The following is an 18,745-nucleotide window of genomic DNA, read 5'->3' as shown; positions in this document are numbered from 1 at the left end:
GCTGGCTGCAAGCGCTGGGTGGAGATACGGGATTGTCTTTGGTTTTTGTTCATTATCCACGTAATATCATTACTAAATTCTGGGGAACCTTCTAACTTCTTTTTCATAACACTTAATATTTCCAAGTTGGAAAAACTACAGTGAACTTCTATGGGACTGCCTGCTAAGTTCTGCATAAGAATAACATCCCATAAGATAACATCACCAAAATAAAACAACCACAACCAGTAGTTGCTGCTCCTCTACTCTTGCTCTGGAATCAAAGCTATTCTTCATCAACACTCCATGCCCAAGCACTCACAAACTGAACCAGGCAAAATACTATGTTACACTGTTATAATAAAACACCATGCCAAATGTTCAGAAGGCTTAGAGTTTACTGTATTGCAAGCAAAGAATAGAAAATGGTTTCTACAGTTTATATAATTTCTCCAAATGAGCGGCTCAAATATATGTTGGCTCAAATGAGCATTAAGGAAATCAGGAGAATATTATATAGAACAAAACTGGCAGAGTCGAGGCTGAAGTGATGGCTCAGGGGTAAATAATGCTTTGGCTCCTCTGGAGGACCAGGATTCAGTTCCTACAATCATCTCTAGCTCCAGTTCCAGGGGAAGTACTGCCTGCTGTGGCCTCCCCTGGCACTCAGCACACCCATGTTATATGTATAACATGGGCAGGTAAAACAACCATACATAAAAAATAAAATTTTAAGAAATGGTATAGTTATTTTGGGATAAGAAAATGCTTATGTGAGACAGCCAACCAGGTAGGATTTGTGTCTTCCTTCAAGTCACCCCAACAGGGATTAGATCACCAGCTTCAAACAGTAAAACAAGTTAGGCCAACAATGGAGTTCACAGAGGTGGTCTTAACAAACCCTGCCATGACCCCATGGAAGCGAGTCAACAAACAGATCTACTCTGTAAGTACTAGGTCCAACAAGAAACCAGAGTACTCAGTTTACAATTAAGGCAAACAAGACTCATCTCAAACATGTGAAAGGTAAGGACCAATATCCAAGATCGTTCTCTGACTTCCGTATTTACACAAATATAATCATCATATAGAAACAAGGGAAATGAGGGGCTGTGGGGAGGCAGCGGAGAAGAAAATTGGAAGCCATATATGAACTATTTATCACTTGGCACCTGATATAATGCATGTGCTGATTCCCCTTGTGTCCAAAGCTAAATAAACCTTTAAGACAAAAACAGGACCTCTTCTCATGGCCCTTTCTTTGCTCTTGACTTCATACAGTGTAGAACATACATACAGTAGACTACGTAATATGCTGCTGCTACAACAGACAATGAAATGTTTTAAGGTTAGTTCTTCAAAAAGATCCTACTGAATGACAGAGACAGAGAAAGTAATAAACACGGGAGCCAGTGCTCTCCAGTTTTTCATATCTCTTATTTAAACACAGGAAGAGGTTTGTTTTGAGACTAGGGATGCTAATCATTGTACACACAGTGCCTTGTAGCACAATGGTCAAGGCCTGGTCAACAAGGGCGCCAGCAGGGGGGCTCACAAGACTAATGGCATATCACAAGGAGTAGCAAGCTTTTAGGATATTTCTTATATGCATAAAACAGGGCTCCACATTTCAACAAGTTCATTAAAGGGGTCTATACACACACTGCGTAGAAAGCCATGGAAGAAAGGGGGGGAGGGAGGTAAATGCAATATAGGCTTCATATTCAGTTCATGATCTCCAAAACAGACCAAGGCACCTTCCCAATTCCATGTGTAGTACATAAAAGAACATAAAAATAAATCTTCAATACAAGGTCCACAAAACATATTCATACGGCCACAACTGCTCATCTGACGAGAGAGGCCATGCTCAGTTTCTACCGTGCACTCACCATTCACTGTTTTCAGGCTCCCAGCAATGCCTTCCCCATGCTGCCTTTTCTGTGCATTCTTAAATTCCTTCAGAGACAAATACAGGACTTTCCGGACCACTCTCTCTTCTGACCACGGGATCCCATCGCTGTCATCCTGTGGAAAGGTAAAGAGGAGGGTCACCAAAAATCAAGCACACAAACTTTACTATAAAGGCAGTATTCCAACAGGACACACCTTTAACACTCCTGGGAAACAGAGTTAGGTGTATCTCCATGAGTTTGAGGTCACCCGGACCTGCTATAGCCAGAACCTAGCCATGCCGGGCTACACAGTAAGGTTGGTTGGTTGGTTGTTTGATTTCTTTTTTTTTTTTTTTGGGGGGGGGGGGGGGAGGCGGGGACAGGTGTCAAGTTCCTAACAAGTATTATGTGGTTCAGTACTACAATGTACACATCAAGCTAATCATCCAATGAAGGAATGCAAATCTCCTTACTTCCTCATGCACCTAACACTATTAATACTGAAGTTGCATAACCCCAGGAAAAATCAAAACTTGCTGTGAGGCAATGGTTTGTAGCCTGTCAATTGTATTTTAATAAAACACTGGATGGTCAGTAGCCAGGCAGGAAGTATAGGTAGGACAACCAGACAAGAAGTAGAGGCGGAAAATGAGAACAGGAGAATTCTGGGAAGAGGAAAGCTTGGTCTGCAGTCCTGACCCTGCCACAGAGCAAGTAAGATGTAACTGCCTCCCGGAAAAAGGTACCAAGCCACGTGACTAACATAAACAAGAATAATGGGTTAATATAAGTTATAAGAGTTAATAAGAAGCCTGAGATAATGGACCAATCAGTTTATAGTTAATGTAGACCTCTGTGTGATTTCTTTGGGACTTAACAACTGCGGGAACCGGGCAGGACAGAAAACTCAGTCAACAAAAACTGGATGTGGAATAAGTCAGACCACATATAAACTATAGTGCATGTGTATACATTACATTACATATGTGGTTCTCTTTTGGTAAGTGGATTGGATACTGCACATTTTAAGTAATAAAGAAGAGAATGTGAGAAAAGGGAGCTACCGAGGGGTGGTTAGGACACAGCCCTAGGTTTGATCATGGAGCATGTGAAATTAGTGATACCATGTGGAAACTAGGAAGAGATGCCTGTTGAGGAACCAGGAAGATTTTGTTTTCAGCAAAGACTCTGCTAGCTGAAATCATTCAGAGGTGCTGTGCTGTCCTCTGGACCTGTGCACTTTGCTAGTGAACAATCACACACCTACTTCTTGCACACCTACTTCTCACTTGGGATGACTTCTCTATGAACAAAGAAAATGAAGTCGAGGTAAAAGCAGCAATAGAATACTCATGTTTGCTTGTTCCAGCCTTCTTTCTGCTAAAGAAGCACAATAGCTCAGAACTGACATCCAGGGCATAAGGGCTGTATAAAGGACTTGGTTTTTCTATTCCTATTACAAATATACCATGTAAGATCTCCATGGGCTTGTCCCATTCTTAAATTTCTAAACTCTGCATAAACACAAACTAGTTCATAGAAAGAAATCCAACCACATGAAGATTGTAAGCCCTACAAAAAGCTACACATTTGTTAAGATTCAAGGATTCCCTAGAGCAGTAGTGGCGTGAGCCTCTAATAAAGTTTCTCACATTGTGGTGACCCCAAGCATAAAAATATTGCTACTCCATAACTAATTTTGCTACTATTGTGAATCTTAGGCAACTCCCATGGTAGGGTTGCTTGATGCCCCGTCAAAGGGATCCTGACCCACAGATAGGTTGAGAACTACTGCCCTAGATAAAGTCCAAGGAAGGAAGCAAGGTACAGTTTCCCCCTTGCCCTGCTAGACCTCCCTTACTCCTGCAGACCTGCGAAAATGGCATTTTTGTTAGAGGACAGCAGCACACCCTGAACTCTGGGTGGCCCTACACATACCAGGGTGGGATTTGGGGTTTGACAGGAAGGCCAAGAAAGCCAAGAAACTATATCAGCCTAACCTGAATAACATGAGCAAACTTCTAAAACTCTAATGGGACGGAGGTCACCAGGAACCTTCAAATTCATGATTAGAACCAGAAACATAAAGGTTTTTAACCAGACTCCATTTGTGGAATTCAAATAATCAATGTGGCTGATAATGCAGATATGCAATATATGAAGATATACAGTATATGAAGAGTAAAATGTGGCTGAATTAAAATTTTATGGCAACTCTCCTGAGTTTGCAAATGCAAGCTCCCCTAGCAGAAATCCCTGCAACCAAATGCTAGCGCTCACTCCCGGCTGGAGGTGGGCTTATTAGGCTAGAGCCCACCTCTTCAGCAGCCAGGACCTATTTATTAAAGCTGTCAGGCTCCAGCGTTCTCTCCGCTACCATCACATTCTCATTTTTCCATCTGGATCTCCAGAACGATGGCTGTTGTTTCCTCTATCGACAGTTTATAAATCATAAAACCCCAAACAGCTCTGGGTATGAAACTCCCATGAATATTTGCTGCATTCTGCGAAGGTTGGAGCACTCATCCTTACTCAGACTCTAGATGAGAGGTCTATTTAACTGAGGTCTATTTAAAATATAAACCGAGTTATTGACACCAGCACCGTGATATAGGAGAAGCAACCTATGAAAACATAGATTATACAGTTTCGAACACTAGAGAATAAAATTCACACACATGCATACATAACTGTTGCTTTAGAAATCGGCATGGCTGGTGAAAGCACGCCATTGCAATACCGTGACTGTCGATGCAGCATACCCAGCATCAAACTCCCTTTCACAGCTGCAGAGCAGTGGGTGCCCCACTGCTCCCTAGTAATACAGGGTACACAGAGGCAAGCCGCAGGACCCACAAGCTGTCCATGTAGTGTAAGTCCTAGTCAGTCTCGGAGATCACAAAGCATGAATGGAGAGGTCTTAGAGAGGAGCACAAAAACTCACAAATCCTGCTAATCAAACTCTTTGTCTCTCTCATACCTTCTTTTCGGTTACCTAACATGTCATGATTTGCCTTTAAAATTTGACGCCAAGGATGAAATATACACTTCAGAATCTGAATTCTATGCCAGGCCAGGACTAAGAGAGCATGAACCTGCTGCAGCACAGTAAAACTGTAGGATCTATTGGTGCCTGCAGTTAATCCTTCATGGAAGGAGGTGCAGTTGAAGCATATTGTATCACAAAACAAAGGAAGAGATCCAAGAAGTATCACATTTATCTCTTGAACAACCTCCTACATAATTATTTGTACCAGTCCCCCCACATTGACGAAGAAAAGGAAAAAAAGAAAGAAAAGAGAGAAGGGGGGAGGAATAGGGTGGGAGGGAGGGAGAGGGAGAGGGAGAGGGAGGGAGAGGGAGAGGGAGAGGGAGAGGGAGAGGGAGAGGGAGGGAGAAGAAAAGGCACATCTGTCTGCTGGCAGTGGTGGGGTGCACCTTTTAATCCCAGCACTCAGGAGGCAGATCTCTTTGAGGTGGAGGCCAGCCTGGTCTACAGAGATCCAGAATTAGGGCTATTACACAGAGACACCCTGTCTTTAAAAAAACAAGAACAAAAACTTTCCAACACTCCAAACAAAAAAACTTTCTAAGATAAAACATGGGTATACAAGAATACAAACCAAGGTTTTCTCTGACAATGGTAAAAAAAATCAGTTTTCTTCATAAGAGAGACAATAGGAACATCTCAATCAAAACAAAACAAAAACCCTTGATAACGGTTTGGTGGCTGTTCCTGCTGCTGCTTTCCAATGACAGCTAACTCCTCAATAAAAGGGGCCACCCATATGATGACTTCAGCTTGCAGGGCAGGTACCTCCTTAGAGAGTCAGGGAAAGATTATGGAAAATGGTACTGTCTGAACTGACAGCAAGGTGTACTGATTCCTCACCGGTAGCCAGGCAACCCTCAACATTGACCTACACTTAGTGATTGTAACTTCTCTGCTCAGCTGTCCAGGAACCCAGTAAGACTTGCACTGGTAACAAAACTGAATGAGAAGGCAACGCTGGGAAGGCTTGACGGCCGTTTCCTCCTCCTTGGGTAAAGCAATCAGAAGCCTCTTGACTCAGATACCTATAGCTAAATATTCTACACAAGACAACACCAGCCTGTTCCAACAACAACAATTTGAAAACAATAAAAACAGAGATGGAGAGATGAATTAATCTGGCACTAAACAAAAGTGGGCAAGAGAAGCACTGCCACAGAGAAAGGTGGCAGTGCTAAAAAAGTTATGTTTTATCTAAAACAGGGAAAAGCTGGTCAAATAATTCACACCCAGAAATACAATAAGAAGCCAGGAAACATCCTAAGAAAGATGACATACATTCTAAACTTGATTCTGAAATGAAAACAAGTCAAGCAAAGTTCCTCCAGACACATTTCCTGGGTTAGGGAAAATGCTCTGAAGACAGTGATTCAAGTTTTGCTCCTCTCAAACTCTTATTTTAAAAACATGTGCCTATATGTGATTACTGTCTTTTTTAAAGCTACAGTCAAAATTGGATTATGAACTTCTACTGAAAACCGATTTATTACATAACACAACTCTGACAGCCAGAATCTCAGGCCACCAACTGAGTTTTTATAAAAATCTGCTGGGTAGCTGCCAAGTCTGCTCTTTTGCGTCTGAGCATGTCAGGCTTTCGGGGTCATGAAGGCAGTAAGCAGCATGGCAGGAAGATATCCACGTTTGCCAAGACAGAGTACTCTCAGAACAGAGCAGACAGGGCTAATATCGCCCACACCACTATTCCTGAGATAGTCAAAAACACCAGATCTACAGTAGGATTATATCCAAGAATCAACAGAAATCTGAACTTCAGTTGATCTTTCATAGAAGAAATAAAGAAGATTAAAGATGAAATAAATTTTATTTCTGTGTTCAAAAAAGAAAATTAGGAAAGGTGTGGTAGTATTTGTCTACAACCTCAGCAGGTAAAAGGTGATGAGTAGAAATAGATCCCAAATCCCTCGAACAGCATTTCCTAAATTGTACTACCTAGTAAGGTCACCATCAGTCTTAGTGATGAATTAAAGAGCTTACCAAGTCACACCGGCCACATTTCAAGCATTCATACCAAACAAAAATGACAACTCAGTAATAAAAAGTTTCATCACAGAAAGTTCTACTGGACAGCTCCATGCAGACACTGGCTATTAGTTTCAACTGAATTTATGTGCTATTTGATAATGTATTTTATTACATTATAATATGTGCCCATACACAGAACCATACTGTCCGTGACTCCAACCCCGCCTGCTTCATCTGGCCTTGCTAGCAATCAGGGAAGCTACATAGCATTTGAAGATGATTTACAGACAGAGGCTCCAAACCTATCACGAATTATGATCCGTTTTAAACCTGTTTCAAGTTGAAGACACTGGAAATTAGAAAATGCATTGAAGTATACATGCTTCCAGTGTTGTTTACCTACATATGTTTAAAGATTTTCCTTTTATTATTAGCTTATTTGTGACTCACTTGTTGTGCCCCCCTCAATCTATTTTAACAGGTAGGTATTGGGGAAAGGGAGGTTCTTTTTCAAACCACAAACTTAGGTAGTCAGGCTTGGTTGACAGCAGTCTCAGGGCCTATAAAACCTTTTATTAAAATGAATTCAAATCTCTAGTTTAAAAAGCAAAATAAAATTACTTACTCTTCTAAAGAAGTCTCCAGACATTCCCCTCACCCTCACCCCCCCCCCCGTCCAAAAAAAAAAAAAAAAAAAGGTTAAAAGGTAGTCCAGCAGTGAGTGGTGGAGCCTTTAATCCCAGTACTTGGGAGGTAGAGACCAGTCTGGTCTACAGAGTACATTCCAGGACAGCCAAGGCTACACAGAGAAAAACCCTGTCTCTGGGGAAGATGAAAAGAAAAAAGTAAGGGACCTATCCATAAATACAAGTAGCACTGTTGCTAGTTTCCTCTACAGTCTCCTGTTAGAAACACAACGCACACCCACTGACAGTTTTCAGTGCTTGTTTTTTTTTGGGGGGGGGGCAGGGGAGTGTGTATATTGAAATGGTTTTTAAAAGGACAGTAATAATGAAATTCATACCAAATCTGTGATTTAAAATTGTTAGGGAAGGAAAAGCATTTTTAAATATCTTTGTACATCTCCTCTCTTAGATTCTCCTCAGAACTTTGTTTGCGCTTTTTTTTTTTTTGTGTGTGTGTGTGTGTGGTTACGGTAGAGGAGGGTGTTGGAAAGAAGGTCTCAGTATATACACAAATATATTCATTCCAGGCTAGCCTTCAACTCATGATCCACCTGCTTCCATGGCTCCTGGCATGTGGCCCAGGTGCTAGGACATAAACCCCTAACCTTAACTGCAAACTCTCATGCTATAAATGCCTGTCTATAGATGCAATTACTCATCTTTGTTCTGGATGGTCGCAACAGATGTTCATGAAAGGATTCCTTGATGAAGAAATACACAGAACTCACAATGTAAGAACAACATTGGGAGGTCTCTCTCCCTACAGATGACCTTTCACTGTGTACTGAGCCCAAAGGTTTGGAGTGCACATGAAGGAAAATCACAAATGCAGTTTGTGTTCAAGCTCTGTCCTTACAAGCAATGCTTTAACACAGATAAAACCCAGTCTCAATGCACAGCCATGGCTGTCCAGGAACTCACTATATAGACCAGAGATCCTCCTGCTTCTGCTAGGATCAAAGGCACGCACCAACAAACCCAGGTACAAGTAAGAATTTTAAATATAAAACCAGAGATTGGAGGCAGAGAGAAATAAGAAGTCATAGATACAGAGTTATGCTTTGCTGGAAACATACCTGAAAATGTATGAAATACTATAAAACAATGAACCTTAACTGGCTGAAATAGAGAGATGGCTCAGTGGTTAAGAGCACTGGCTGCTCTTCCAGAGTACCCAGGTTCAGTTCCCAGCACTCACAAGCACCTCACAGTTGTCTGTTATTTCACTTCTGGGAACCCTGTGACATACATGTTAGACATCTTAGACATACATGTTAGCAAACACCAATGCACATAAAATAAAAATAATTGAAAAAAACAAAGTGTCTCCCATGTTACTTAATTTGACTTAAATAAAAAGTAACATTTTAAATCAAATTTTACTTTAAATTACTTTGAAATGTTAGGCCCAATAAAATGTAAACCTTTGTAAAAGTTATAGAAATACTCTATTGGCTGACAAACCTAACACTTGTAATATCATCATATTGTATGCAAAGCAAATCAAATGACTTTCTCCCAAAAAAGTGAATCTTTGCAACTACTTCTGAATACAAAGTATTGGTGCAGCGTCTGTAAAGAGGACACAAGTTCATCCGTAATGTTTGTAAAACGTTGAGCATTCACACAATACCTGAGACTCAGAACTGCCACTGTAGAAGGACAGGGTGGGGTTGTGAGATTCACTCACTAGGTGACCAGATGTGTAGAATGAGAAGAGGGAGCCTATGTTCATTTACAATGCTCCTATGAACTTCTCTTGCTGTGGACAGCAGGACTGTAAAGCCATCTATCTTATTGAAACCTCTTTCTCTAGATATACTTTATTTCAACTGACTCTTCTCTTCATCTGTCCTTGTTCAAATACCACTTTTCCAAGTGTTCTCTGTTATCTTTCTTTAGAACATTCATGAACTGTAAAATCTTTATTCCTAAAAACATGAACTGTATCCTACGGCTTCCTGACAAAACCTCTTTGACTTTGACTAGATAAAGTAGGTGCCAAAGACGATGCATAAAGGAGCACAGGCTGCAGGTAAAATATAATCCCATGGCTAAACTGGAGAGTCTACGCTAGAAGAACTGGCTCAAGAGGTAAGGTACCTGGCAGGTATCTTCCTGGATCCCTGGTCATTTTAACTTTAGTTTAAGCAATCAATCCCTTGAGTACCCTGCTAATAAAGTATAAACACCTAGGAGAGTCTACAATAATTGACAGCTACATATGCTATAAAACCATCTACTTCCAAACCATGACTCCTAAAAACAGAACACTACTTATCTTGAGTACCGCAAAGTAAGTTTCAGCACGAAAACCATAAAGACATAACGGAAATGGAGGAATGGCTAAAGGGTTTTCCTGATGCTCTCTCATGTCTCAATGAAGAGGATAAAAGGGGCAATCACTCCAATGTGATTATCTCTACCTGCTAGGCAGATAACTAATCCCTACAACATTACTGTACTTCTATCAAGTAGGATTCTATTTTTTTTTTTGAATAAAAGCTTACCTGTGCATTTCCATCTCTAAAATGTTCAACCTCAAATTTAACAGTGAAGTACAAATAAAAAAAAATGGATGAGAGCTTTCTTAGGAAGAATGGGTACAAGATTTTTAATTTGATATAAGTGGGAAGCCACATAGTAAGGTATTCAAGAGCACTCACTAGGTAATGTAGAAACTCAAAGCAAAATCACAATGAGATGCCTCAAAAAGAACCTTGAGTATTTGGCAAGAATGTGAGGGAACAGGAACTCTACATGTAGGAGAAACCGCTTTGGCTTGAAAAGCAGCTCGGCTATGCAAACACATGTCCACACAAAACATCTCCACTGTAAACATACACTCAACATATATCCACACACAATTACTCATAATGAGCAAGACCCAGAATTCACCTGCACTAATGTCCACAAATAAAAACATGAATTCCTCTGTCCTGAGGATGTTTTTCATCAATGTCAAAGAAATGCCCAATTGTCTTAATAAAACTGCCTTTTCATGTTCCCCCAAAAATGTGTTTGTTGTGCTAGCTTTCACAAAACTTCCTCTCCCTTCACTTCAGCCATTATCTTGTAGAATCTATCATGACCAAACATGAAGAAGTGGGCTTCTTCCACTGTCTGCATTTGACCCACATCATCCATACTCGCCCCCTTCATATTAGGATGCACACATGGAGCAACAGGGATCTTCATGTTTCCATGAGGGGAATGGAAGGACAGCAAGAGATGGGCACACAGAGGAACCTCGCTCAGACCTCTCACTCCGCTACCACACCGCCTTGCTTCGGGAGCTCAGAGCACAGCAGCATTCCAGGTGCACCCCCATCTGTATCTGCTCGCAGTGACAACTTATGTGCTGTTGGCAAGCTACAAGGACAATGTCACGTCGTAGGTCCTAAGAAGAACTTCTTGTTAGTTGTCCCAAGACTTTTGTTGATGTAAAAAACCCCCTAGGAAATCTCAGCAAAGAATGAACTGCATGTTAATATAGTAATCTGAGTTCAAGAAACAAGACTTCAGGAGGAAGGGGAGAAATAAATGTGCAAAGAAGACTACAGCATACATAAAAAAAAATCTGCCTGTCCCTTGTACAAGTTACCGGGAGAAGAGTGCTACTTACTGTGTACATGTGGAAGATGGCTTTTCAAAAAAAAAAGAAAGAAAGAAAGAAAGAAAGAAAGAAAGAAAGAAAGAAAGAAAGAAAGAAAGAAAATAACTAGGAAAACCAATATCTACTTAAGACATTTCACATTCTCTGGTTTAGGGCAATGCTTTTCTTTAGAAAAAGAAGATATGTTCATTGTAAAGCATGCCAAAGCAACTTCCAGATTATCTGAAGCTTTCTTCTGGACTCTGCAGGCACGGGCAAGAAAACCAAACACATAAAATAAAACTCAGCATCTTCAAGCATGCCAAAACTAAGTTGGTTCTCTCCTCGATTAGGTTCCACTTTCCAAGGTTAAAAAAAAAAAAACCACCACGATTAAATGCCCCCCAAAAAATTTTAATCTGTATTTTCACCCTAGACAGCCTAAATAATTCAAACCAGATCAACTAAAGTATAACTGCTGTATTTTATAACTGTATATTAATCTTACTGTTCCTGATAAGTGAAACTTCATAATAAGTATTTACATAATAAAGTATGTGCTTACGGGGGGAAATGAGACTTCAGTGGTATGTGGTTCTGGGTATCTTCGGGAGACTGTGGAGTGAGCATCTGCTGAGATGCTGTGAAAAGGAGAGCCAAAAATTTAGGATGTGATTAGAGAGAGGGAGTCTAGAGAGCCTTGAAGAAGTACCAGGGCAAATAAATCAAGATGTCTCTTTTCTTACTGACTGTAGCAACCACAGGTGCCAAAACATCCCGTTTTAAAAATTGCATTAAGGGACCACACAGCAAGTGTTCAGACGCCTAAGATAACTTCCCAGCTGAGTAAAGTTATGCATCCTGGGGGAGGGAGGGGGAGGATATGGGGATGAGGGTGTGCACACAAATTGCATTAATAGGGAATAAGACTTGACCACAAGCTAATAGCTGTGAATGAAAGACTAGGACAAAAGTGCTTAGAGTTGCTAGCAATAGAAGGCTACACATCACACATACAACTAAATTTATACATGCAAATTCATTTCACATAAGCCTGGGATCTAGAAAGAATAAATGATAGTGAGATGTTCCTAAGAAAGAAAGAGCTAACAACAACCCAGGCTTCCTGTTTCATTAGTCCAACCTTCCGACAGAATTCTGCCACTTGGTAGAAGGAAGGTGTTACAGTAGCTATGGTTAGGAGCAAAGCAGACAAGTCCTGATTAATTCATTCACCTTTTAGAAAATGTCTGGTTCTGACTAAGAAACATCTTTTCTCAGACCTAACTGCTGAGGTGAGCTCTGTTTTCTTCATTATTGATGAGAACAGAAAATACTCAGAATTTTGCTCAGAAAACATGCTGCATGAATTAAACAAATGGCCAGACTAAGACCAGTCCTTTCTCTTGGGGATAATGGGACTGACTCCCCAGCAGAGTCACCCTGCTAGCACAACAAAGCACTAGCCTGAAGCAGTCTCAGTGGCTCTACAGTCTCTTACTCCCTTCCTGATATACAGGGTCCTTTTTTTCTTCAGCATTTCCTCAGGAGGTCTTCCAAGAGCCAAAATTCAAAACTCTTTTGCCAAAACTGTAATTATCAAGCTGCCAATGCCAAACCCAGGCCCACTTCTAAAACAGTAGTCTTTAATTTGTCCTCCACCTCCAGACTGTACAACCCTTGAAATAGACATGGGACTTTTCAAACATGGAAATAGAAACCATTCTTCCGGCTAACCCAATTAGGCCCACTTCTCTCACTAGAACATAAACTAGAACAGAGAGTGTGACTGTGGTAGTAAAATCAAAATACTAAAAATGTACCTGCCAGAGTTCCATTCTCAGATCAAACACTTTTCTTTAGCAACTCCTATCACAAAAGGAAGTCCCATCTGCAAGTCGAAGAATTACATCCTTCAGAGATGCTCACTAACATCCTCTACTAGATAGAAAAGGTATCTCTAAGAAATTGATATAAATTGAAAGGTCAAAGGTCATGAATGTTAGGCTGTGGTTTAAGGAGTCTCACTAGAAATGCTTAATGCCTAAGGCACACACCAATTAACTTAAAATTCTACTTCAGTCCAAATGCAGTCTTCATGGCCTTAATTAACCAGTGTTTGCCTCAGAGTACACTACAAAATACATTTAAGAATACACATTGCTGAAGAAATGGGTCAGTCAGTAAACCATTTATCATCCAAGCATGAGGACCTGCGTCAGGATCCCCAAGCCTCACATAAAAAGCTGACCACCAGACTGTAACTTAGCAAAAGTGCTGGAGACAGGAGGATTGCTGGGGCATGCTTTCACCTACTCTAATAGTTACACTGGTGAGCTCCGGGTTCAATGAGACCCTTTCTCAAACATAAAAGGGAACAGGCAGAGGCAGGTGCTCTGTGAGGCCATTCTGGCCTACAAAGTGAGTTCCAGAACAGTCCGGGCTAAGAGGGAGACTTGGGGATTGAGGAGGGGGTAGGGGGGAGAAGAATGGATCTGAAAGGTAAAGATGACTCAGAGGCTAAAAGCATGTCTTGCAGAAGACCTATGTTATTGTTTACCCACTCCCACTCCAATACACGCATGAAAGTGTATATAATTAAATGAAGTGGAGAATGTCAGAGGAAAACACCTCATGTTGAGCTCTAGACTCTAATTTATATGGTTGTCTTAACATCCCTCCACAGCTAAACCACAGCAGCAAAGCCACCTCCCCACACTCTGCTTCTTGCCTACTGTTCTACGTCACCTGATTTTCCTTGCTGCCACTGGACTTTTAATGCTAATGAACCCAATGGAGAATTAAAGATAACTTGGAGGTTCACATTTTCATACTTAGCAAACCAAGAGCAATCCTGTCTTTTCAAGTATAACTAAAGAAAGGAAGGATGAGAAAAATTCCAAGTTAGTGTCCAAGTATTAAATTTAAGTGTTATAATCACATTTAAAACACTTAAAGTAGGGCTGGAGAGATGGCTCAGAGGTTAAGAGCATTGCCTGCTCTTCCAAAGGTCCTGAGTTCAATTCCCAGCAACCACATGGTGGCTCACAACCATCTTCAATGGGGTCTGGTGCCCTCTTCTGGCCTTCAGGCATACATACAGACAGAATATTGTATACATAATAAATAAACAAATAAAAAAAAACACTTAAAGTATGAATCACTACATGAAGTTTCCAAAACATTTGAGAAAACAATTGTCTAAATCCAAAAATATAAATGAAAATTCAGAAACAGAATGAAGGAAGGAGGGTTCTTTTCTTATTGGAAGGATTTTAGACCTGTTACAAACAGTATACATTTCAAAGACTCTTTTGGTTTTTTTACATGTCAGTATGCACATATGTGCATGAAAATATGTGATTCTGAGCAAGGAGGTGCACAGGGTGATGATGGTGGTGGTGGTCTCGACTTTTATTACTGAGACAAGGTAATTAACTAGGGCACTGATGTCGGAGCTTGCTAATTCGGCTAGCTGTGCTAGCCAGCTGGCTCATGGGATTCCACTGCCCACGTGCTGAGATTACAGATGGACCACCAGTAATCTCAGGGTCGTTTTAAATCCAAGTTTCTTTTCAAGTCTAAACACACTTCTATTTTCTAATACATTGATGCTACTTGCTACTTTTTTAAGAAGCCAGTGTTAAGAAGTGGTGAATAATGCCTCCATTTTGGTCTTATGTATTCCACAAATAAAGAATACTCTGGAATCTAAAGATAACATCAAAATGAAACCTCACCAATGCACATGGGACAGATGAGCAGCAACGAAAGACAAAACAAAATGCTTGCTCACAAAACAAAACATAGCCCATATTCTTCTATGCCTCTTATTGTCCTTACTTACTTCCAAGAAAAGATCTGAGCTGGCATTCCCCAAACTACTATTGTATTTCCTGACTACCAACATTTATTCTCCTTATCATTTATGACTAAATTATTAAATTCTGGTAGCACCTTCTAAACATTTAGATATATGAGTGAAATACAACTTTAAGAAAGCAGCCCAAAGTAGTTTTACTGCTTTAACAAAGATAAGCTGGCTCCCTATCCACTTCATATTCAGCTCCTTGTGTATGTTAGGGTATACTGGGGGACATTGTGAAGTTGAGTTCATTATGATACTGAGGAACTAGGTATCTTGAACGAACCAGAGGACACAAGGACATCAACCAACTGCAGAAGAACAAAGGGAAATAAGGGGAAGACCATACCATAACCAATAATCTGTCCTACAGAGACCAGCGACCCATCAGCATAATTGAAGCCAGAATATGGGAAGGCCAAGAAAACTTAAAAGAGGTGCAAACATTCATAAGAGGAGGAGCTGCACGGATTTAATTACTTCCACTGTGTGACAATTAGAATAGTGGAAAACCACAAGACAGCAGACAGTGAAGAAAAAAGTTAAATGCTGATTGCCATTAGTGTTAACAACAGGAGTCTAACACCTGCCATAGCTACTGAGTAATAAAAAACAAATTGCTCTTCTAGTGAATAAATGAGGTCATTGATGGAAGCCAGATTCTTTGGGAAAGGCATTTAAAGTACTTCGTGGATCACAGTCACATTCACCAAATAGATGCTCTGCTGTGCATCTGCCAGGGTTAAAGAGTCAGAGCCTCTTCAAAGGCTCCATGTCCATCTGAAAACAAGAGACGGTTTCCACCAGACAGGACTCACTTGAGAATTCCAAAGGCCAATAGCTTAATAACAGCACCTGAGTCAATTCAGCCTGTCTCACTGCAAGTTCACTCTCAGAACACCATGCAAAAACTGCTAACTTGTCACAGGGTGAGAGTTCAGGGCAGAGCAAAGACTATAACCCACCCTTTGTCTCCACAAGGCTCAGTGAGTCCCAAATGTGTCACAAGGACCCAAAGGCTAAGTTAAGCCCAAATGTTACCATACAACCCTAACCAAAGAGAAGAAAAAGAAATTCCTCTTCAGAACATGTCCAGCTCAGTGAAACAAACAGCAAATTTGTATTTTAAGGAAGAATAAATTTATAAAACATAGAAAAGTTACAAAATGTACATAAAATGGTCTTGATTTTATCCCTAACAATGTAACATTAATAAAATATCAACTAATTTAAATATAATTGGTAAGAGATCTAAAGATGCACTACAGCTGGGCATGATGGTGCACGCCTTCAAACCCAGTCCTAGGGAGGCAGAGGCATGTGCATATCTGAATCCCAGTCCTAGGGAGGCAGAGGCATTTGCATATACGAATCCCAGGAGTGGAGCACAGGAAGAGCGCTCAGTTAACAAGCCGGGGGGGGGGGGGGGGGGGGGGTCCTTTCAGTCCATTTTGACTTGTATTCCAGAGAAAAAACAAAGGTAAGCAGACCTGCAGGGCAAGCACATTACTTGCAGAGTCGTCTTGCATGAACCCTAATGAACCTTTCCTTTTTAAGCAGAGGAAGTCATCGGATTTTAGGGCAACAACTGCCCATTTGAGTTAATTCTCTTTCCCCTGCCATCAGCTGAGCTGACACCAAGGAGCATACATACCCACACACACTGTTAAGGAACATACATACCCACACACACTGTTAAGGAACATACATACCCGTACACACTGTTTTCCTTTTGTAATACAGTAACAAAATACTAGAAGTTAAAACACTCAAGCAACAGCCACGGAATAAATTTCAACATCTTTTCAAAACTGCCTTAAGGACTGACCACTACTTGAGTTTCATAGGCATCAATGGATGTTTAAAAAAAAAAAAAAAAAAATCAAGCCTCACTCTTGATGTAGGTGTGTCTTCTATCTATCTGATGATTTCATTGGTTAATTAATAAAGAAACTGCCTTGGCCAGCCCTTGGGTGGAGTAGACAGAACAGGAAGAAGGAAGTGAGGTAGATGGCTCAGTCAGATGCCACCCCTCTCCTAAGTTAGTCAGACTGCCATGCCTCTCTTCAGGAAGAGAGACGCGATGGAGCCAGCCACCAGGTCAGACATGCTGAATCTTTCCCGGTAAGACACCGCTCGTGGTGTTACACAGATAATTAGATATGGGTTAGTCAAGATATGAGTAAGAGGCGAAAATAATGGGCCAGGCAGTATTTAAAAGAATACAATTTGTGTGTTGCTATTTCGGATGAAAAGCTAACCATGAGGGAGCCAGGGCGGCAGGAACGCAGCCCGTCCGCCCCACACTACAGAACACTCTTAAGAATGAAAAGTTATCTTTTGATTCCTTAAAACTCCAGCAAACTGCATTATCTGCCTTAAGAGCACAACCCAGGATCGACACAGTGAAGCTTCATACTCTGAAGCTATTTAAATAGGTCCTCCACCAAATTAGCATACACAAGGAAAAATCTTAAGTAACTGACAGACTTGGAAGCTACTCTCCTAACTGGCCTTGTTTTTTAATCTTTCACTGCTAGTTTCTCCTTTTCTGGCTGGCTTACAGACTTGTGATGCCAGATCAATGCGCGTTCGTCTAAATAATTTGATCTTATCCAGATTCCGTTTCTGTCCAAGATGACTGAAGAGCAATATTAACTCAAAGAACATCTGCTAAACATTGGAGAGCACAATGACAGGCTATCAGACTACCCTTCCTTCCCCTCCACTGAACCAACTGTAGCCCAGAGTTCTTTGATGTGCAATATCCTAATTTTATGCTGTGATCCAGTTTAGGGGGAGGTTTTAACATGATATTTATCATCACTAAGTTCAACCAGTCATAATAATGTCCACCAAAATTGTAGGACTCATTTGGTTGCATGTGAAGGGAACTTAATAACATCCTTCTTTTAAAGATCAATGGAAAAAGTCCCAGAAGTCACAAAACCAAACTTGAAAGGCCTATCTAGCAGCCTTTTTTAATCTCAACTAGGAATGCAAAAAGCATCCAGTCGCACCAAGTATGATGGTACATGCCTTTAATTCCTGTAATGGTGAGTAAGTGGAGATCTCTGTGAGTTCATGGCCAGCCTTGTCTTAAACAACAAGTTCCAAGCCAGTAAGAAAGGAAAGGACAGCACAGCACTCTGTTATTGTATTTTCTTTGATTAAACTAAATTGTGTGTGCGTGACTACATCTTCCTAGAGCATCCTAAAGAACACAGATGTCAGGGCCTACAACTCCAATCTAAGCTGTTAATTTTTCATCACATATGCCCTCTTGTATTTTGGTTTGACAGACATAGATACTGTCTGCTTTTGATCAAATCACCACTATAAATGTCTGAAGTAGCTAGTAAATAAAGATAAGAATGAATAGCAGAGAAAGGTGGCGATCTGTTTATTAATGCTCATGTTTAAGAAGAGAAGCAATGGAAAACATGGCCGCTCAGTGTTGGCACACACGCCTACTGTGTTCAAGATGGCCGCTCAGTGTCGGCACACACGCCTACTGTGTTCAAGGTTCCATTTCAGTCTCTCACCCAACAAAAAATAATAAAATTAGAAAACTCATCTCTACTGATTTTTAGATTTAGTTTTGAGTATTTTTCCATGTGTATGTAAATGCCCAGTGCCCACACCTATCAAAAGAAGTCACCGTATCTCCAGGACTCAAATTGTGTG

The 18,745-nt window shown here is 40.8% G+C and overlaps 1 protein-coding gene across 1 annotated transcript in view; it reads right to left on the bottom strand.

The window, feature by feature from the left end:
• Jarid2 (jumonji and AT-rich interaction domain containing 2) overlaps positions 1–18,745 on the bottom strand; it is a 186,018-nt gene that overhangs the window by 99,289 nt on the left and 67,984 nt on the right. Inside the window, exon 2 of the mRNA XM_038335118.1 lies at positions 1,872–2,007. Coding sequence (XP_038191046.1) covers positions 1,872–2,007 — 136 coding nt within the window. The remainder of the gene's footprint in view (positions 1–1,871; positions 2,008–18,745) is intronic.

Source organism: Arvicola amphibius, chromosome 6, assembly GCF_903992535.2.
Source record: "Arvicola amphibius chromosome 6, mArvAmp1.2, whole genome shotgun sequence".
Taxonomy (NCBI): Eukaryota; Metazoa; Chordata; class Mammalia; order Rodentia; family Cricetidae; genus Arvicola; species Arvicola amphibius.
Note: the sequence above shows the minus strand (reverse complement) of the source record. Positions and strands in the feature narration are given on the sequence as shown.